General features: G+C 26.6%; 2 protein-coding genes across 2 annotated transcripts; both read right to left on the bottom strand.

Moving 5' to 3' along the window:
• Window positions 1-4204: 4204 nt before the first annotated feature.
• On the bottom strand, window positions 4205-5659 carry LOC101202757. Its single transcript, XM_011650425.2, has 4 exons — window positions 5555-5659; window positions 5221-5466; window positions 4966-5106; window positions 4205-4749 (listed from the first exon to the last, which is right to left on the bottom strand). Exons 1-4 carry the CDS (start codon window positions 5555-5557, stop codon window positions 4408-4410), a joined length of 732 nt encoding a protein of 243 aa, XP_011648727.1. The 5' UTR covers window positions 5558-5659; the 3' UTR covers window positions 4205-4407.
• A 7615-nt stretch (window positions 5660-13274) lies between these two features.
• LOC101209434 (uncharacterized methyltransferase At2g41040, chloroplastic) lies at window positions 13275-17457 on the bottom strand. Its single transcript, XM_004139214.3, has 8 exons — window positions 17230-17457; window positions 16930-17030; window positions 16696-16836; window positions 16222-16303; window positions 15833-16026; window positions 15567-15678; window positions 14415-14519; window positions 13275-13601 (listed from the first exon to the last, which is right to left on the bottom strand). The coding sequence occupies exons 1-8, from the start codon at window positions 17380-17382 to the stop codon at window positions 13473-13475; spliced, it is 1017 nt and encodes a 338-aa protein (XP_004139262.1). The 5' UTR covers window positions 17383-17457; the 3' UTR covers window positions 13275-13472.
• Window positions 17458-22343: the final 4886 nt, after the last annotated feature.

Genomic DNA, 22343 nt, shown 5'->3' with positions numbered 1-22343 from the left:
AATTCGGTTAATTTAAATATTTAAACAAATATTATAATTAAAATGTGCTATTAAACGTATAAATTTTTAATTTCCAAAACCCATAAATATAAATATGAGTAGAAAGATATTGGATGTGTAATGGGAAGAATTTTCTCTCATAATTTTAATATATTTATTAAAACAAATTATTATTAACATTAAAATAACAAAGTTTGCAAAGAGAAAAGCCACGTCAGAAACACCGTTTAGGGTGTCGGCAAAGGAAAAAGAGAGATACGGTTCGGCTACAACGTGCTGTCACGTCAGCAAAATGCCACGTCGTAAATTCTCATTGTTTTTTTCTCTGATTTTCCAGCTAAGAAAAAGCCGGTTCAAATTCGTTAATGCGATTAATTAGTTTAATCACATACGTTTCTCTAATCATTGGACCATAATCAATAGTTTTTAAATTCAATTATAATTTAAGTATTTTAATCGAAGTTAGATTTTTTAAAAAAAGTTTTTTGTCCGTTGGCTAAGTTATAAATTTGTGGATTTAATCTCTTGATTTTTTGCATTTATTTTTATTTAAATTCGTGAAGTCTTAAGAAGTAAGTAATCATCTTTCTTACGAGTTTAATACATGTATTTCGACTATTGTGCAGCACAACTCTCTCTCTCTCGAATATATGGGTAGAAAAATAAAACCTCTAACTTCAAAGTTGATAATACAAATGTTACGTCAATTGAACTATGTTTATGTTCATTTTTTTTTATTATTGACTACATGTTTGGTAAAACATTTATAAATCTAAGCTAAGTGATAGGATAGAGTTGAGAGTTGTTTTAAGAGATCTTAAACTTATTGACTTATAAGAAAATCTAGAAGTAGCTTAGAGAACATATGAAAGTGTAGAGAGACCCTATGTCGGATCCGTGAAAAAACATATTACTTAAGAGTCACATTGAGGAATTTGACGAGCCATGGAAAATCTATATAGAAACAAATAAGGACTTAGCTTAAAAAGTCAAATGGAAAACGTTGTAGAACCTACAGGGGATCTTGGAAGATTTATGGAAGACAACCTTGTAGCAATGGAGAGAAAGCAGAGGACACACTGATAATAATATGCAAAAGAGAAATTTCTCTATTCAAGTTCTTCCTCTTATTTCAACTTTCTAGAGAATTCGTCTAGATTCTCACTTGATTATTTATAAAGGAGCTGTTAGAAATTGTCTTGATGATGCACTTAAGACATCGATTACAATATCAAGTTATGATAGCATAACCACACCCAATGAATATTAACTATGGTTGGTTCCATAAAAGTTAAAAAGAGACGTTTTGAGCTCAAATGTTAACTATGCAAACATAATATCATAAATATAAACAACCAAAGTTAACTATAACTCATTGGTAGTTTGATTTTTTTTTTAAAATGACATAAAGTCTCTTATGATTTACCGTCAATTCAGTTGATTTTAAAATGAAAGTTTTTATAATCTAATCATTTTGGCTATCTTACTTATTCAATCCAACTTATTCATCTTCGTCAAAATAATAATTCTATAAAAAACCTACTATAAATAACGAACTTTGCGAAACTATTTACATAAAATATAACAAAATTCTAAATTTTCAATCAATAACACTTACTTTAAATCTAACTAACAGTTTTTAACTAAAAAAATTGAATAGGGACGAATGGTTCACATTCAAACAAACCATTCAAAACTTTTATCCTATGAGGACCACACCATCCCTTTTTCGCATATTTTCTTCCTATGCTTTAGTTAAATTTGTCTTCATTTGATTAAAATATCCAACCATTCACAAAAATATGGTTATTTACATACTTTTATCTTTGATGTGGTGAAATGTGAATGTATATATGTTATTTTTTTTATTTTTTCTTTGTCTTTTATATGTACTTGTAAGAGATAGTTATTGATATCAATTCTTAAATATCGATATCAAACCACCCATATGTCAATCTTTGAGAATATATATGTCTATTTTAAAATTGATATTAACTAGGAAACTTGATAAGCTTGAATCCAAACTTAGTTTACTCAAAAGAAAATAAAACTTATCTAATTTCTTTTACTAATAAATATGTAAATAAAAAATTTGAACATATTCAATACAAAATATATAAATTAACTCGGGATAATCAAACATTCTTTTATTGTTAAAAAGTTAGTATAAATGAAGGTATAAAAGCTTATTTCACTTACCTTAAAAACGATAAAATACATTTTCTTACCAAACATAAAAGAGAACATTTGAAATTGAAAAAATTGTACTTTCAATCAACCTTAAATTTAGTCTATCAAATTTATTTATTTTATTGTAATTTTTAAATATTAATAATGATATTCATGAAAAATGAAAATATTGTAGGATCGTGTTGAAAGTAAGATATATTAGTAATGATACGTTTTTTTAGATGATAGGTTGATTGATCAATGAAAAGAAAAAGTCTTTTATATATAACTTTTTCATTCCCAATCCTTATCTTTTCGATTCCAATCAAACAAAAATATTTCAATTGAAATGATAATGATGCATCAACACATATTTTAAATTATTTTGTTGGTTAAAATGATGTTTTGTTGACTATAATCTTATCTTTCGATTCTAATTATAAAATAATATTTGCACTAATCTTCAAAATTTTAACTTATCAACAACTTGTAGTAGTGTTATAGTTCAATTTTTTCAATTTATTCACTCTAACTTAATTAAAATAGAGTTATGGTTATGTTTGATATATTCATTTCATTCTTATATCTTGTATTTAATTAGATTCTTAAATTTAAAAAAACAAATACAAATTTTTGAAATAGTTTTGTTTTTCATAATTGGAAACTTACTGACATGGGCTCCCATAAGAGACCAAATAAAGGCAAAGAAGCCCAACCACTTAGTTGGCCCAAATTCCAACATCCAAGTGTAAAATCACCTCGAACTAGGGTTTAAATGAGATCATCAAAAGTGATATTTTAAAATACTTAAAAAGACGTGTTTAAATATAAAAATAACTTTCCAAAGCATCAAAAGAGTCATTCCACATAACATTTTATTGTACCTATACACACCGTAAAAACAAAATTGAAGCGAATGTGGGCAAAAATTCAATCGGTATATGATGTATGAAGGTCTAAATAGTTTGGGGTTCAATCTCCATGTCTTATTGCCATAGGGTGTAGGGTCAAATTAGTAATTTAACTAATTTTATTATTTTAAGAAAGTGGAAGGTATATTTATACTTTAATTATACTTTTTAAGAGTTAAGTATTAGAAAAATGTTGTAATTAAGTACGGATTTGACCAGTCAAAACATGGGGTTTTATTCCTTTGTTTATTTTCTCTTTGAGAGACATTTTATGTGTAAGTGTGTACCTCTAAACACATTAAAAGTCAATGATTCATACTTTAATCCTATTTTATTACATTACTATATTCTTTTAATCATACATATATATATATATATATATATATATATATATATATATATATATATATATATATATATATATATATATATGAGAGTTTAATTTATTATACTTTAATATCCTACTTCTTTTAACTACAAATTTGTTTTATAATTTACAAATAATTTAGTCCATAAATTTTTTAAAAACAATTGTCCTCAATCTACTCGATTAAATTCATAACTAGATTAATGTGTTAGCACATATAATCAAACTTACATCATTGATGTATTAAATTCAAAATAGAACTGATGACGGTTTTTTTTATAGATATTTAAAATTTTCAAAATTAAAATAGAATAATAGTTGAAGAGATTAAGTTTAAACTAAGAAGAAAAGTAAGATTTTGAACACAATATCTTCTCTCAAAAGTAGAGATAATAAAAATATATTTTTGATAGCAACAATTACGAGAGTGTGTTTGGAACATTTAATTAACCTATACGTGTTTGTTAATCGTGTAGCGGATACAAATTAATTAAACAAATATTTTTACTAGTTTTTATCATCATTCAAACATATAGGCTAGAATAAATTAATTTATACCGAAGATAACTTAATTAAGACTATAATTTAACCGATTAAAACACATAACGTCACTCGATATTATTCACGAGATTCTAGAACTAACGAAAAAGAAATTAAGCATCACAATCTTTATATAAAATTAGTATATATATTGTAATATGATATATTAGAAAATTGCACAAAGCCATAACTTGGAATTGGGAACCACGTGATGCCATTAAGACAAAACCACCCGACCAATTGATTAATTAATTAAGCTAAGCTCTAATTTCAATGATAGAAATAGATTAAATTAAAAAGAGAGAGAGAGATGGGATTGTGAAAGGGTATTTCAGTCAAATTGTCAAAGAAAGAAAATGTTACCGAATTAATTTAGAGCAAAATGATACTTTTTTTTTTCTTTTTTCTTTTTGGTGTTAGTTAACACAAGGGAGATCTATGAGGGATGCCTTTTCTTCTACTTATGCTCATACTTGTTGCTATGTCTTCACTAGATATTATCTTTCTAGATGATCTTCCACATAAACAAAGACCACTTCTTTTCTTACGAACAATTGGTGGTTGAGCTATGCTCATGTTCTCGGAACCGGAAGACGAGCTCATCGGCTCATCATAGTCCACGATTGTCGAACGAGGCGTCTCGTTTGTCATCTCGTCGTCGCCTACATCTTGTGGAACTAAAAAATCCATACTAAGTGGGAGAGAATTGCATGGTCTAAGATAAGAAGTTAAATCTCTCTTATGCTTCAACACAAAATCCACCTGAAATTAATGGAAAAAAATTTCTCATTTAATTAATTTCATCATACAATTATATAACCCTTTTGAAATCTGGGTTAAATTTTGTAAAATTTAATTAGAATTTACTTCTTATCATTTAAAAGTTAAAATTTCTCCTTGTAGTAGGATGAAAATAACCCTAGAAATTCTAAAATTTAATTTTCTTTGAACTAATGTGAGAAAAAAAAAATTATGTACCTTGCATCCGAGAGAACAATGAACATAAGGTTCTTGAAGACTTCTATCACATGAAGTGCAAAAATTTCCAGACCCTTTAAATTGTCTATTTTGAGGTCTCTTCTTGATGAACACCACTTTGGCACTATTTATGGTATAAGGCTAAGAAATTTACAAACAAAAAATAACCTTCAAAGTTAGCTAAATTGTTAATTAATTAATTAAGCTCAATTAAATTAAGAGAAAGAGAGTTGATCAATTATATGTTGTACTAACCTGAACATTTGAACAATCTATAAGTTTTTGAAGATCTTCGAGTCGAACAACGTCATGATAAACGTATCGACGAACTTGAAGAAGGCGATGGAATCGGTGAGACGACAAACAATGAGGGCAAATACTAATGCAACAATCCAAACAACAAATGTTCTTCTCATTCTTCTTTGAAGTCTCGTGAAATGAACATCCCACAAAGAACTTTTGGTTGTAAAGTGCTTCTAACCATGCAGGCTTTTGAATTCCCTACAGAACAAGAAAGATATACACAAAACCCCCATCATGAATTGAACTTATACAAAAACCATAATAATTAGAGAGAAAAAAGAATTACCATGATGACATAAAACACTTGAAAAGTTTGAAAGAGAGAGAGAGAGAGATTGGGGTTAGAAAGGAAGAATATATATTTGGGTTTTTAATGAGAAAATTGATGGAGAGAGGGATTAAAATTAGGGCAAAGATGAAGTGATAAAATGAGTATTTATGGAGTTTCACAAAGGAGGAAAGGACATGAAATTAATTAAATTTATTCCTTGGGGAACTACACAACATTTTGTCAATTGGGAGGCTAATTTGTTTATTAGTTTAGTTTAATATATATTATTAATAAAGAGAAGTAAGATAAATGAGAAAGAACATGGGTGGTGTTTTTATGTCTCCCATTCTAAATTTAAACAATTTGCCACTCATCTTCTTGGCTTAAGTGCTCCAATTGCTTAACTTAATTAACTAATCTTTTTTTTAATTATACATTATTATTTCTCAAATTTTCAAAATTAATATTTTCTTCAACAAGCTGCCCCTTTTCTCTCTCTATTTTGATCCTCATCTCTTACTAATTCCAAAATAAAGATCCATAAATTATCTTTTTAGTTTTAAAAGAAGTTTATCTCTATTATTGCATCATTGTTTGATTTATGTCTTAGATCTAAAAGATCTTTAGTTTTTGGCATAGTCTTTTTTATTGGTTTAATTGTATTTTCCTACACAATTTAGAGTCTCTATTATGTTTTATTATTTTTATTTTTGCTTTGTGAAGAATTTCTTGGGAAAAAAATAAAAAAATTCAAGGTTATTTTAAATATATTGGGTCAAAAGAATTTTATACATTTAGCAGTCTTTTTCATGTGTGAGAGAAAAAAATTATATATATTAATTGATTTATGCAAATCTAAGCTATAAATCTTGAAAACCTTGTAAATTATACGTCCATATCATTTATGGAGAAGTTATTATTTAATGTACGTATATAAACTATAATTCCATTATTTGAAATGTGTGAAAGGTTCAACGAGTAGAAATCAATGTTGAATAGGAGAAAAAACAACAATATGGAAAACACGCTCTCATCTATTGATCTAAAAAACTTAAATCACTTAAGCTAACGAAGCTAATGAATGAAGACAAATTCAATTACTAGTTAAGGTTTAATTTGAATTTTGCTATACATGTATCAACTTAAATTAAAAAAGAAGAAGAAGAAGATATTTATGTATGGTTTTACATAAAAGCAATGATTAAAGAGTAATTAGAGGCAGAATAAAAGGGGAGAAGGAAAAGACAATTTGAAGGACTCCCAATCCCACGAAGCACAGTGTTCAATAGGAAGCCTTGATACTCACATATAGACAGTTTTTTTTTTTTTTTAAAAGGAGAGTTAATAAATTATGAAGAAGAAAAATCTTAGAGTAGCTTTGTTAGCTTCATAAACAAAGTGTTTTTTTAAAAAAAAAAAGAAAAAAAATCATATAATCAAAGTTAATAAAAATATATAAAAGTTGAATTGGGTTTTGACTAGAAAAGCAACAAAAAAATTGGGAGCTTGTCTTCATTTAGTGTTGTCAATATCATCTAATTAAAGTAGCCATTATTCATTGGAACTATAATGTTTGCATATATAATATGGGAACTATATATATGTGTGTGTGTAGCTAGGTCTAAGTTGTGAAGGTAGGGCTTATTAAAACTCTAATATCACGAGGCAATTTAAATTCTATTATATAATTGAATTTTTGATATGTTGTATTCTTGATGTTTGAAAAACGTTTCGTATTTTGTGTTTATATATGTTGAGATGAAAAATTCATGCTTGTATAATGAGATGAAGTGTATGTGTTTGAATGAAAACTTTACTTTCAAATTCAAATTAACAATAGTGTTTAAATTATATATACCGAAAGAACTACAATATTTTTTGTTTCAAACAATTATATTCACACTTAGCTAACTTTCTTTGTTTAGTTTCCATTTCATTTGGTTGTACTTTTGACTAAATTTTGTTTAAGATTTTGAACTACAATTAGTTCGGTCGGAATCCAAATTTTTAAATTTGAGTGGAGAACATATTTCTTAATCAATTAAATTATATTTAGGTTAAGAGTAAAGAAAATAGCTTATTAATTATTATATAGTATAAGGAAATTGTATGGTAAATAAGTGTAGTATTAAGAATGAAAAAGTTCACCAAATAATGAACACATAATTACTTGTTTGAAAAATTATTTCAAAAACTTTATTTTCTTGTTTTCAAATTTAATTTTTAAGAACTATGATAAAATTAACAAAATTATAAAAATTATATATATATATATATATATATATATATATATAATTCAATTAAAAAAGAGATGTATTTTTAAATGAAGACCTAATAGCTTTCTATTAAAAAAAGGCTGTTTTGACTAGGAAATTCTTTGACCTATTTTCTAATTTTTAGCAAATGCTTTAATATTAATATTTGCTGTAAAGTAGACTCTAAAACAATATTTAAGAACATAAAAATAGTAATTATGTGTTTTTTAATCAATTTGTAGTAATCTAAATGGAACTTATAATCTAAAATATATTGCTAAATAATTGTTCAATTTGGAGGGTTTTGAATTTCATGAAAAGCATTTAGTTCTTTTTTAGTATAATAAAAAAACAAAATCAACCATCTTCTAGCATGAAAGAAATGTTAATCATCATTGAGTCAAGTCATGCTAGAAATGTTAATCATCATTGAGTCAAGTTTAATAAAGTAGATAAATCAAATTGAAAATAATAAATAATCTCGAATAAAAATAGAATAAAAAAATAAGGGTTTTACACCATCAATAAATTGTAAATGCATATGCATAAAGAGGATTAATTATATTAGAAAGAATAGTCCACCAAATCCTAACTAAAATAAATTTTGATTTCATTGTTTAAATACATTATAATTTTCTCTAACATATAACAAATTAATGTTAATCTATCTTTCAAAGTTATGCATGTTTTTAAGGTTTGAACTTTTAAAACTGTTGAAATCTTTAAATTTTTAATCTTAAACTAAACTTATAATTTAACCCATAATCAAACAAACAAAACTAAGTAAAGCCAAGTTCCATTCCTCAATAGAAATCATACACATGTTAAAAAAATATTCAAAAGTTGAGAGACCAAAACACTAATTCCTTTCTTTCAATCTACCTTTTAAAATCATTTTTTTAAAAAGCATTCAAACACATTGGAAGTTGGAGAAGAAGAAAAACAAGAAGAAAAGAGTTCATGGGGAATAATAAAAGGGTTTAGGGTTTGATTAGATATTGAAAAGCATATATATATTATTAACTTTGGGAAGTTTTTGTACAAACTTTTTAACCTCAAATCCCTTGTATTCTGTCTGTTGTTTTTGGGAAATAAATAGGAAGTGGAAGAAGAGACATAAATATAAGACATTGCATTTGTTTGTACTATTAATCAAATCAAATCATAATTAATTAATTCATTAATCCGGTTTTAAAGCAATCAAACATGGAAACCAAACACAAATCAAAATAACCCAACCACTCCACTAATCAAATATAAATTCCTATTTTTGAAAAATCCTTTTTCCATAATTTGTCCTAATAATAATAAGAAGAAAAAATTGTTTTGGTGGATATATTTTTTTTAATCTAATGTTTTTATGTTTCTCCTAAAGTTTTTAGTTTAATAATTTCAATTTAATTATTAAATTTTAAATTATTTTAATTTGGTCTATAACTCTCACGATTTACACTTTTAATTTTAAATTTTCTAGTGTCAATGTCATCATTATTTAAAAAATTAAATAATTAATTTTAAATAAATAATAGACATTTAACACTATTGATTAAAAATGGACATTTACTTAAAATTTTGAGATTAAAATGTAAATAGAAACGTCAAATTGAAACAAAACTTATAATAATGTATAATATCTTAAAAGTTTACAAGTTAAAGTAATGAGTAGAAACTAAGACTAAATTCTATTTATCTTAATAAGAAATGATGATAATTATAATAATAATGTTATGTTTGATTTTGGTTATGTGAATAATGCTTGAAATGAAATGAAATTATATACATATAATATAAGTATAATATGTTTGAGAGAGAGAGAGAGAAAGCAGAACTGAGAAAGCACTAGTTTTTAGGGCAAAATGGGATAGCCTTACCTAAAATGATTTGTTTAGGGCTTCAATTTTTAAGGAACAACATAGAAAACAACCCCCACATTATTAAAATTAATTCAAATCACTCTTCTAATTTTTTTTTTTTCATGGCTTTATGCTCTAACCAAGGGCTGATCTTGGGGCTTTCAATATTAATAATTTTGCAAGAGGTCATTTCATTCATTCTTATGTGACAAAGATATAATTACTACTATGTTTGTATTTTCATTTTAATTATGTTAGATAAACTTAGTTTCTTTCAAAGGTGTGGATCAAATTAACCCCATTTCCTTTATTAATTATATCATATGTGAAAACTTGTATATAATTATAAGGAAAAAGCTAGAAATATATATGTTATGTGTTGATCATTGTCATATATATTATGTTGAGCCTAATGACTCTATTTTTTGTTTCACAATATTAGCTTTAGTAATTGAACATCGAATTTTTCTAAAATAATAGGTGGAATACGGCGATCAATTTGGCACTAAACATATACAAGAAATTAGAATGCATGTAAAATTTATAAGTAATATAATTGTAGGTTGATTTTATGTATCTATATTTTAGAACAAAAAGAAAATATTTTTTCGTTTTACTTTTTAGGTTTACTTTTTATTTGATTTTCTACCAAACATAATGTTACGCTTTTACTCATAAGTTTTGAGTTTTATTTTCATCTCTAATCATTTAAGTTTCAAAACGTTACATTTTTCTCCTTTGAGTTTTAAGTTTTGTTTATATTTGATCTTTAGGTTTTAAGATTTATACTTTTTATCCTTAATATTTATTGAATACATGTTCTTTTTTTACATTATTTTTTAAAATAACATTACTAAAAAAAATCAAAATTTAATCGATAATCAATGTAAATTCAACAGTGACTTTTGTCTAAATTCACTTGACTACAATCATTCAAAAAACCTTTCGATCACTAATTAACGTTTGCAGAAGATTTGAATATATGAGTGAAAATAAATATAATATTACATCAACATTCTAACAAATTTTATTATATTTTACAACTATTTTTAAAATATTGTTATATACGTCTATACAATGAATCTAATAGCTATATTTGTAACTATTTAATTGTATTTCTTATTCATTTGGGTTTGTTAAAAAAAGTACACTTTATTTGTGTAGAATATTCTTAAATGTTAAATACTTTTAAATATGCCTTAATTAAACATATCAAATATGTTTCTTATTTATGAAGGCAAAGACATAGCTTTAATTCTTTGCAAGACAAAGTCTTAAATATATAAAAACTATATTATTCATCCATAGGGTACTGGGTCTCTAAAATATGGTTAGGTAAAAAATATATATTACTTCTTTTTTCCTTATAAAACAATTCACTTTCCTTCGACTTACTTCACAACTACAAAAACAAATTCACATGAATTAAGTTTATGAACTCCAAAACACAATTTATATCATTTACACCCGTTTGATAATTATTCATACCATATTTAACTAATCATTTTTTAAAAATAAATCTACATATGTGTGTGTATATATAAGAAGAAGAAAAGAAACACAAATTTGAAAATAAAAATTAAGTTGTTTTCTTTTAGCAAATTAAGTAGAAATTAAATTGATTCTTTGGAAATAAAAATAAAAATAAAAAATCGAACTTAGATAGAAATATAATAAAATAAATTTGACTTTTATTTGTAGTGAAAAAAAAAAGAGAAAATTTTGAATAAATGAAAAATAAAAGTAAAAAGTAAATGGAACTTTCGGTTGTTAAGAGCAATTTGATTGTCTTTTAAAACCGACCAATTAAAATTGTTCCCCACACGTGCAAATCTGATTTTCAAATCAATATATTTTTCCAAATATATTTATATATATATAAAAACTCTTACAAAAAAAAACTAATAAATATTTTTTTTACAAAGAAAAACTAATAATAAATATGTAATAAAAGAAAAGAGTGGGCAGCCCCACGTGCACGTGCCATGACAACAAAAATAAAGCAATTTGAATTTTGGCATAAAGCTACCTCACGTGCAAGAGATCTACTCATAGGCTTCATTATTTGTGTTTTATATATATATATAATGTAGATTTGTGTAATTAAATGTTAGAGAGTTGAGTTTATATTTTTGCTTTAGACTAAGAATTTATTAGTCCCTTGCGAAAAAAAAATGCATATTTTTACCGACTTAAACATAATTTGATGAACAAGAAAGATTTGTCAACTTAAATATAATTCAATTGATTTAGATTTATATATATTATTGATCAAAATGCCTAAGATTTAAATATTCGTTCTCGTAATATTTTGAACTGAAAGAATGAATAAGATACTATTATTGTTAGATTAGTCACTCGATGGTTTAAAAAAGATCGATTAATTAACCCTATAAATTAGTGTTGTTTTCCCATTTACTATAAATAAAGTTGTAGACTAGTTTTTTTTTTAAATGTATAGGTTTGTGTTTATTTTGTTATTGTAATTTAAGATTTGTCCAAACATCAAATATATCTAAATTTTTTATTTGTAATCAATAGAAAAAACTTTAAATTTTTTATTTTTTATCTAATAGGTCCCTTAGCTATTTACACAAACTTAAAAATTCATAGATTGAAACCTTAATTTAGCTTGAAAGAAACTAAAAATAAATTATCCTTTTTCACCTTTCATATTTTAAAATTTATCTAATAAGTATTTCTCAAGAAGTTAAGTCTTAATAGGTCTAAAATTTACCAATTGTCTATCTTATAAAGTATATGATAATACATTAAGTTTTAGCTTGAACTTTAAAATATATTTTTAATAGGTCTTACAAGCTTAAAAAATGTTTAATATGTCTTTAATATATTGAACATTAAAAATTTTCAAATTAATAAATATATTATACATAAATTTGAAATTTGTGTGAATTGTTGAAAATAGAATGATTTTTTAGATACAAATTGAGATTTCAATGATTTATAAAAAAAATAATTAAGTTAAAAGATATATCTAACATTCGCTTATCATTTATCCAAATTATAGATATTTACTTTTCATAAACTGCATTGAAATGTGGTGTGAACTCTTTTAATATTTGGTTGATTTAGATAAATAATGGAAATTATGATATTAGATAAATTTGGAGTATACAAGTAAATAGATTAATTGAAATGTGATCAATGACTTGATTTATAATATTAATGACATAGGCTAAATTATTAAAATTGCCAACAAAAAGTTTAGTTATATCACCTACACTGTGAAAATTATAAAATTTAAACAATATATATAAAAAATAAGAAAAGGTTTTCTTACCAAAAAGAAAAAAGAAAAAAGAAAGTTGGTCAAAGAAAGAAGGAGGTGAGTACGTGGGTGCCGCACGTGGGGGATTGGACAGTCTTTTTGTCAGTCTGAATTTCTGAATCCCCACTTCTCCTTCCCATTTGCCCCTTCCATTTTTAATTATTTGCTTAATCAAACCCACCTCACCCATCCCCTTCTTTTCCTATTTCTTCTGGTTTCATTTTTCAAAAATTTGGACGGATATTGAGATAGTTAAGTTCATATTGAAAATCAAATAAATTTAACAAAGACAGAGAGAGACAACCAGACCAAGCTTATGAGATTATGCCTACAAAATAAGATTTAAGGAAAATCAACCAAATGAAGAGGACATCATTACACATCTCTTCTCAATTTTTAATTATATTCAATTCAATCAATTATTCTTCAGTTCCAACAATTTAGAAGCTATTGTATTAACTTATCAATATAATTCTTTAAAGTTTGATTCTGAATATAGACAACATAATGAGGATGAGATTGATCAGAGCTTACTTTCAAGGCTTCTGGGCAGAGAACATAATGAAAGATCGTTGAACTTTGCTTGAATAGTTAATCAGACCGCAGGATTTGCACAGTTCCTCTATTTCTTCCTCTGTTAGGTAGCCATAGGGCTGAAAACCACGCTGCTGAACGCACACAAACTTATAACGCTCACAAATCCATCTTCATACTCAAGAAAGTTTGAAAATCATGGCATCGTTCAGAGTTAGAGAAACCTAGAATCTTATGCGTCGTTAAAATGTAATTGTTTATCATAAGATGGTCAAAAGCAATTTCACATATGCTTGGTTTGGGATCAGTTGGTATTTTGAATAATTGACCGATTATGACTGGATTCAGGATTATACATAGCGTAGAGGTTGGTATCTATGAAATGATGGAGGAGGATGCCATCTCGAATCCTTTTATCTAAGAAAAAGGTTATGTTTTACAATATATGTTCCTCCTACTTTGCCCCACCCCCATTTGGGTCAGCTACTTGAGGGGCAACCTACACGACCCTAAAATATTTGGGTGTCAATAAAACTTGTAGAGCATTAATTCTACGTATGCGATTACCATGGATTTAACTCATTTATTAAATTCAATGCTCTTTATTTACCATAAGATCAAATAGTTAGAAATTCTATAAAACTGAAAAATATTGATATTATTGTCCAATAAAACTGAAAAATATAAGCCAGCAAGAAGTTCAATATACCATTTAGAAAGCTAGCTTGTCTATACCACCTTAAATTGCGAGCTATTAGAAATTACGCAAGGACGGACTTCATATATGCAAATGCATGATTACCAAGTTTATGACCCAAGAATATTGATCAGATAACACAAAATTTTCAATCATAGCTGCTTCCTGATAACTAGTGAAACTAAATTTTCTACTGATCAAATATACAAAAAAGTAAGGATAGGGCAAGGATAGATTAAGAGTATACCTCTCTTAAAAATCTTAGGTACCAGAGAGTAGATGAAGTGTACCGCAAAAAAGTGGTTCCCACAAATACTCCACCACTCCGCATTATACGAGTGATCTCAGCAATCTGATGAGAATAGTCAAAGAAACACATTACTAAAACTAAAAAAAGTGGAAAAATATTAACCATAGAATCAATATATATAAATAACCAGGAGCTAATTCCTACATGTTTCAACTAAAACTTCCTAAAAGGAATGAACTAGTCAAGAAGATGTATCAAAATACCAATTGGCCAATGAACCTGCCATTAATTCAGACACACTGACGTGCACTGTTCCACATGAATCGAGTCCCATGTTAACTATTGTGAAGAGTAAGGCTTTGACATGAAGTGAGAAACTTTAGATGATTTCAATCACGCAGGCTGGTTGAGAAGACAATTTCAATCGTGGAAATAATGGGATGAATTCAATGACTCAAGAGTGATAATCTGTAACATGGTTAGATCCCGAGTTTGGTTCACCTTTTAGTGTGAGTAGTGGAGAATTAGTTGGCGCCAAGGAAGGATTAGCTCAAGATTTTCCGGAGGCATTAAACAATTTGGGAGGAGTTTTAAATACTATGTTTTTCGAGGAAGAGTTTTTGAAGATCCTTCCAATCGAATCCCATTGCCCCTTTCCAAAATTCCAGCTCAACTAAGGTCCATTGTTAAAGATTGTGATCTAATCTTGGTTTGAAGTTGTTCAAGATTTTGCGAGACATCTGTCTCCTAGAAGATTAGCTCATGAATCTACTCGAGCCCTGTTTTGTTCCTCTTGAAATTCAAGATTTTTTCTATCCACGCTTTTTTGAAGTTGAAAGTTTTGTTTTTCCATTGATTATGGGTTGTTTTTGTTGTACTATTGCTGAATTTGTTGGTTGTTGGTCAGCTAGTTTAGATTGAGTTTTGTTTTTTTTCTTTTTGGGGTAGCTGTTTTTTATTTTCATATTCGGGTCTTTATTTTGGATTGTTGTTGTCTCATTGCTGTCTCTTTGTAATCGTCCTGTCATTTTCAGTTTATCAATGAAAATTCTGTCTCCTTTTAAAAAAAAACATGGTTGAACTCAGCGGATTATGACTACTGGTAGGAAATCAAATAATAGAATATGTTCTCTACAAGACAATTCTTACAGCATTGGAAGGAGATGGCCAACAATGCAACGCTGCTCCAGCATGAACAGCATCTACTGATCCTGATGAAAAGGGAAGCCTAGAGATATCTGCCCTCACAAGAGCAAGATTACTGCATATTTTCCAAAAGAAGATGAGCTAATTAATATAACCTTCCTTACTTGCAAGTGAATTGGACTTCACTTAATACACAAGCCGGCAGAATATAATAGTGATTGCAGTTCTAAGGAACTAAACTAATAGAGAATAAAAGTCACTAAAATTACCTGTTCAAGAGAGTAGCATCTTTCTTAATGAAGTCATAACATTGAAGAAGCATATTCTCAGAGAAATCAAGAGCAATTACACCTGCGAAGGACCCAGATTTTGCAAATTTTCTGGAAAACAAACCACTACCACAGCTTGCATCCACTAAAAGACCACCTTCAACAGATTTAAAATACTCCATGGCCATTTTAAACTGCAATGTTGTATAGTTACAGAAAAAGTATCAACTTATAGTCACTTTGTCCAACGAAAAATACCAGGGAAAATTATGTAACATTGCAATTAGACTTGTTTTTCTCCACGAATAATCTTTTGAATGGCATCAAAATATCAAATCTAAAATCTACGTCCATTTGAATGATAGTGTTATTATTGAGACAGAGCATACTTCTTCGTCAAGGCCTGGGAAACCACTTTGGTTGAAGTTTTGACGCCATCCTCTTTCGTATAGATATGAAACAAGGGGACTCCTATAAAGTTCAAAAATCAGAAGCAGTTCAGAATTGTCACCTGAAGGAGGGAAATTGCAATAATACTGTATGCCTTCCTTTAGCTAGACTAATGAATGACATAAATTTGACATTGACCCAAAAGCTTAATCCCATGGGTGAAAGTAAATTTAGTATTATATTATTCTAACACTCCACTGACTTGTCCGGTTTGAACACATGACTTTCTAGACCACAGCCACCTAATCTAATGCTATATCAAATCATTGATTACCCTAAAAGCTTAAGCCAATGGTTAAAGATAAATTTAATATTACATCATCTAACACTAAAAAGATGAAACAAAGTAGGAAAACTAAGCAGTAAAAGGAAAAAAGAGAAGAGAAAATGAAGAGGAAATATCAAACAGATACCGAAACAGCTCAGTTCCCCCAGGTTTGACTTCTACATATTCCTTCATTCCAGAAGTAACTGTGAGATCTAAAAAGATGTTTTTGCTGGTATATGACTTATTGCATCTTCTACACTTGAAACCAGACCTATAAATAGCTGGCCTGCAAATTTTCCACTTCACCCAGATCAAATTATAATGTCATGTAACAAGATAAATTTCAAAAGATGATAGAAATCTCAATTAGTCAACTTACAAGTTAAAACCTGGCGGACCTTTTCTCAACAATGGCTCAAAACAAACCGGACATGAAAACACGTCAATTTTCAAATTCTGATCCTGTTGAATACCTGAATCCTGATAGCAACATAAAGTAATACTAATTTCAAATACACCCTTATGAAACAGTTCGAAATTGAGTTACAATTACAAATTAAACAAAAAATTCCCTAACAATCAAACGCGTGATGGAAATTGAGAAATAATGATACAATTCAACATAAAAAGGGGGGATTATGAACGATGATTGAAATACGAATGATAAAGTGGAGCTTACCGACTCAAGAACGAGAGCCGAGCTTGCTCGAATGGTGGAAAGGATGGAACGAGGAGTGGACAAACGAAGAGGAGACCGAAATTGGATGTCGCGAGAAAGATAATGGCGGTTTTTATATGAAGTTTGAGAAGGAAAGAAAGTTGCTACCGCCATGAAAATGGATTGAGAGAGCTCCTCTGAACTCTGTTTCTTCTTCTTCCTCCTCCTTTCACCAACAAGATTAAATAAATGTTTTTGGTGACGTTAATTATATATATAAACAATCTCTAAAAATTTGTCCTTAATTATTTTTTAATTTTGTGTGTACTTTTTCTTTTTTAGAAAATGATTTTTTTATTTTGTGATTGTAATTTCTTAAATATATTTAAAAAAACAAAAATATTTAAAATCTGCCTCCCTCTACAACCAATGCCTATAAAAAATAGATGATCAAACTTTCAACATCTAAATAACAAATACATAAGTATAAGTTATATGTATAGTAATAGATTTTCAAATTTTGAACTACAACTATATATGTTTTAGTCGTTAGCATATCTAGTGAATCGATTAATTCTTTTGTATCATACAACTACAAACTTAATGACTTTTGTGTTTTTAAAATTTAAAGATCTATTACAGACTTATATAGATGTTTTTTCTTTTTTACATTTTATTTTTGTATAAAGTTTAAATATTTATAAAATACAATTTTCAAAAATTTATTACATATTAAACTTGTAAATACTTTTAAATATAAATCAAACTTATGAAATATTACATATTCCTCTCTCAAATTAAAAACAAGCAATTTTATTATAAGTTTTTTCTTTGAAAAATTAAGAAAAATATAACATTTGAAGAAATATTTACATTTCATATTGTAAACTTTTTTATTTTTTTAAATCTCTAAATAAATTTACACTAAAAAAAATAATAATAATAATAGAATTGAAAATGTATTTTTATGAAACGAAATGTTCCACGCGGCACCACTCGCTCCACGCCCTGAATGTGAAATATGTAAATCACTTTTTTTTTTTAATTAAAATAATATCACTTGTTGCAATTTGTTACTAAAATTAGTGTAATAATACTAATTTTCCTACGGAAAAATTCAAACATTTTGCAATTCAATTTTATGAAAACGTCCATCTTATTTTTATAAATATTTATAAGAAAAAAAAGGGTTAAAAGTTATTTTGATTGATGAATAAACATTTTATACTTTATTGATGATTTTGAATGGTTATAAATATCGTATACATCCATGTTAGTAACATTTTGTTGCTTTTTTAATTGATGAATTCCTTCCATTCCATATCGAATTAGAGCTAGTTTTTTCTAAGCTAATTTGTTTTTTTTTTTTGGGTCAAATTATCGTGTAGTTGTATAAGTTGATTTTTTAATTTGAAATATAACAAAATCGAAATAGTTACTAAATATATTATCGTTTTTAGTTCTTACAAAATAAGAAATGACAAACATGAAATATAAATATTTTATATCAAATTCGACTGATGTGTTTACCAAAATTTCAAAACTATATTTAAATAATAATTGTTTAATGGGATTATCGTATTTAAATTTAAATTGATGTTTAGTGAAAATTTAACTCCTTTAATTAAAAAGAAATTCAATTAATATAATTTATTTAGGATTGTTTTCAAATGAAAAAACAAATTTAAATATTTACAAATATAGAAAATTATTGTTGATAAGTGTTGATACATACTAATAGACTGTTATCATCCATCACTTATAGATATTGTTAGACGTTCATACTGCCTATCATTTACTACGAAATTATGCGGTATTCGTAGATAATTTTTTAGCAGTTTTTCATTTACTTAATAATATATATATATAACTAAAGCTCAACCTTTTTCTCCAAGAAAATGAGCAAGCCTCTTCTTCCATCACGTCTCAAGTTCTTTCCTATCTTCAACTAAAAAGTAAGTACTTAATACATCGAATCCTCCAACATCTCCACTACGTGAAATCCTCCACTTTACTTTTTTGTTTTAGTACCTAAACTCCCTCGTACCATCTGTATGACTTTAGCACCGCTGCCTCATGATGCAAAGCTGAAGAAGAAGAAAGAAGTGAGAAGAGATTTGAATCTTATGATCAATGTTGTTTGACTTGAAGAAGAAAAAAGGGTTCAAAATTAGCAGCTTTTGCATTTGAATATTCAATGAGCATGCATGGTTTTTCTATAAAATATGAAGCATGTGTATTCACTAAGACGACATGACGCACATAATTAGGTTGGGAGGGACGACATGACGACAATAAAAACCAATTCCACTAAACAGGTAAATCAATGTTTTCCTGTCTTCAGTTTCATCTCCCAAAAAACTAACTCTATTTTTCTTTCATTTCATATATTCTTTCTAACTTACCTTTAAAATACAACTAATTATTTAAATAGTACCAACATATATACCAAATCAATTTTTTAAAAAGAAAATTACAATTACACCAAACATTGACCAATCAAACAGAAAAGTGCAAAATAAAACTTAATTATTCAACTTAATCAACTAATCATCCACTAATTAATTTTTATTTCATACTTCATCAAAATCAAGTAGTTATAGCAAAATTTGATAGAATTTAATAATATTAAAAAAGTAAGTTAGAATTTGTAAAAAGAAGAAATGTTATTATGATAATATAGTGTGGGTATTTTGATGTTAAGTTTGTCTGATTGTTCTTGTACTTTAACTACTTGGTAAATTTTGACATTACATATCATATTTTTAGTGGAAACTGAAAAGTGGGTTTCACTTTTCTAAATAAAACTATTGATTTAATTAATATTCTTTATTATTTAATTCTTTTTGTAGGGTTCTCTCTCCCAAACACAATTTGAAGATAAGTTATAAGTTATAACACTTCAAAATACTTTGATTTAAATTACAAATTTTGATCCTTTCTTAAAGTCTTACTAAAAATCCTTCAATCTTTTTCCAATATATACATATTTCTAAAACTTACTTTTTCAAAAACAAAATCATAAAATAAATAGGTTATTGGGTAGACAAGACTCCAAGTAAATAATGTATTATTTAGCGCTTGTTTGGTATATTAATTAATTATTTTATTTTATTTTTAAAATAATTTTTGGTAACTAATTAACTTTATGGTGCTTTCTTAAAAACAAAAACAAGTTATCAAATTAAACACAAATAAAAAAAAAAGTTGGTTATCTTACTTTAAATTTTTTATTTTGCCCAATAAACATATAAAAAATAGAGAAATTTTTATAACTAGCAAAAAAAATTAAAGGTAATTACAAAACATAGAAAATATATATATATACACACACTTTATGGCAGCATTTGTTTTGAGGAACATGTGACTAGTTGAATCTAAAAAAGAAAAAGAAAATGTATAGGTACATATGATGAATGATTACTCAAATCTCTCAAAATCTAAAACTTGTTATATATAAGGGTTTTGTATACTCTTCCAAAAGAAGAGAAATTTTCATATGTCAACATTGGATTACATCAATCAACCAAATTTTGTGATTGGTCAATCAAAAAAAGGAAAGTTCCAACCCAGAAGCCAAATTCATTCACCTTAAGCATATATATGTGTTTGGTATATAGCAAATCAACTTGTTTCTCCATTTACGTATGCATATCCCAAACCTCATCTTTTGTTCATTGAATCTTGTAATTTATGTTGCAAAAGTTATATTTTATTATCAAAAAAATATATTTCATCTCATTGTTTCGATATTTGAATGAGAGTTTTTTTTCTTTAATTCAACAATGTGTGAGACGAAATTTGTAACTTTAGAACTTGGTTTATAAACAACTGTGTATTAAAATGTTAGAATGTATCTTATTCTTTTTTTCTTATTAAAACGAGAATTAGAGAATTTATAATTTATGAGTTATATATATATATTTTAAAAATAATACTTATAAACACTAATATCATTCGATCTTTTAAAAAATTTAAAAATTTATCAACTATTTATATTTCATAAAACAAAACCATTAAAAAAATAAAATACATTTAATTTCTAGGCAACGGCAAATGATTTTGTGAAATGTTCTACTTTTGATTTTTTTTTTTTATAATTTCATTTATAGGTTTATTATGTTTTATTATCTATTTTTCTACAATTTTTTTTAAAATTTAGAAAATATTTGTTTGCTTCTATAGTTTAGCTAAAAACTCAAATAAATTGAAAAATGGTGAGAAAATAAATATCCTAAATAAAAGTCATTAACAAAAATATAGCGAATTTTCAATAATTGAAAAGAGAAAAAAAATATCTACACTTCATAAAAAAAGCACTAAAAACAAAATTAATTACATTCAATCCTACCAATAAATACTTTATTTTTTGAAAAAAAATTAAAAAACAATAAATTTGACAAAATATTTACTACTAGCAATCTCTATCACTGAATTGATATGCTATATATAGTGATAGAATCCAAAATTTTTCTAATTTTGATAATTATTCGAAAATACATGTATTTAAAATAAAAAAAAACTATCCCAACTTCTTATAGAAAAAAAAAAAACATACATTTTAAAATTATATTCCTTTAAAAAATTACACACATGCCCTCAAACAAAAAACAAAACCCTAACTTCAACTTAGAATGTTAACTAAACATTATATTATAAATATGAGACAAAGGTTTGACCATTCAACCCAACATAAATCTTACTAATATTATAATCATCTTTATAAAAACAATTTAAAAAATATTTCTGTATGACACCTTAATTATTATTATTTTAAAACCATAACAAGAATAATAAAAAAAATCGAAATCAAAAACCCACTCACACTCCACAAATCAATCACTTTTAAGTAACGTCAATAATCTCTACTTGTATCCAAATCGAGCTTAGTTCAACACTTAAGTGTATGATATTTTTATATTAAAGGTGAAATGTTTGATCTCTTATTTTCCAATTGTTAGATGGGGTTTGTAATTTAATTGATTGATTTTTAACAAAAGGAAGCCCTTTCCCATGGTTGTAATAACCTAAAAAGAAGGCATTATATAAAATGATGGGTCTTTTCACTGTTCCCCATCTTCACAAAAGAGACAAAACAAACCGGAAATAAAGTTGCTCCATTTTTTTTCTCTCTC

The sequence above is a fragment of the Cucumis sativus genome, chromosome 2 (genome assembly GCF_000004075.3).
Source record: "Cucumis sativus cultivar 9930 chromosome 2, Cucumber_9930_V3, whole genome shotgun sequence".
Taxonomy (NCBI): domain Eukaryota; kingdom Viridiplantae; phylum Streptophyta; class Magnoliopsida; order Cucurbitales; family Cucurbitaceae; genus Cucumis; species Cucumis sativus.
This window is presented reverse-complemented; position numbering and strand designations above follow the sequence as displayed.

Coding starts and splice junctions, on each gene's coding strand:
- LOC101209434 (XM_004139214.3), bottom strand. CDS start 17,382: ATGGCGGTAGCAACTTTCTTTCCTTCTCAAACTTCATATAAAAACCGC. Junction 16,304..16,695: donor GGGGGAACTGAGCTGTTTCG/GTATCTGTTTGA, acceptor TGAACTTTATAG/GAGTCCCCTTGTTTCATATC. Junction 16,027..16,221: donor TCCCAGGCCTTGACGAAGAA/GTATGCTCTGTC, acceptor ACAACATTGCAG/TTTAAAATGGCCATGGAGTA.
- LOC101202757 (XM_011650425.2), bottom strand. Junction 5,107..5,220: donor TAGATTGTTCAAATGTTCAG/GTTAGTACAACA, acceptor TAAATTTCTTAG/CCTTATACCATAAATAGTGC. Junction 4,750..4,965: donor ATTGTTCTCTCGGATGCAAG/GTACATAATTTT, acceptor CATTAATTTCAG/GTGGATTTTGTGTTGAAGCA.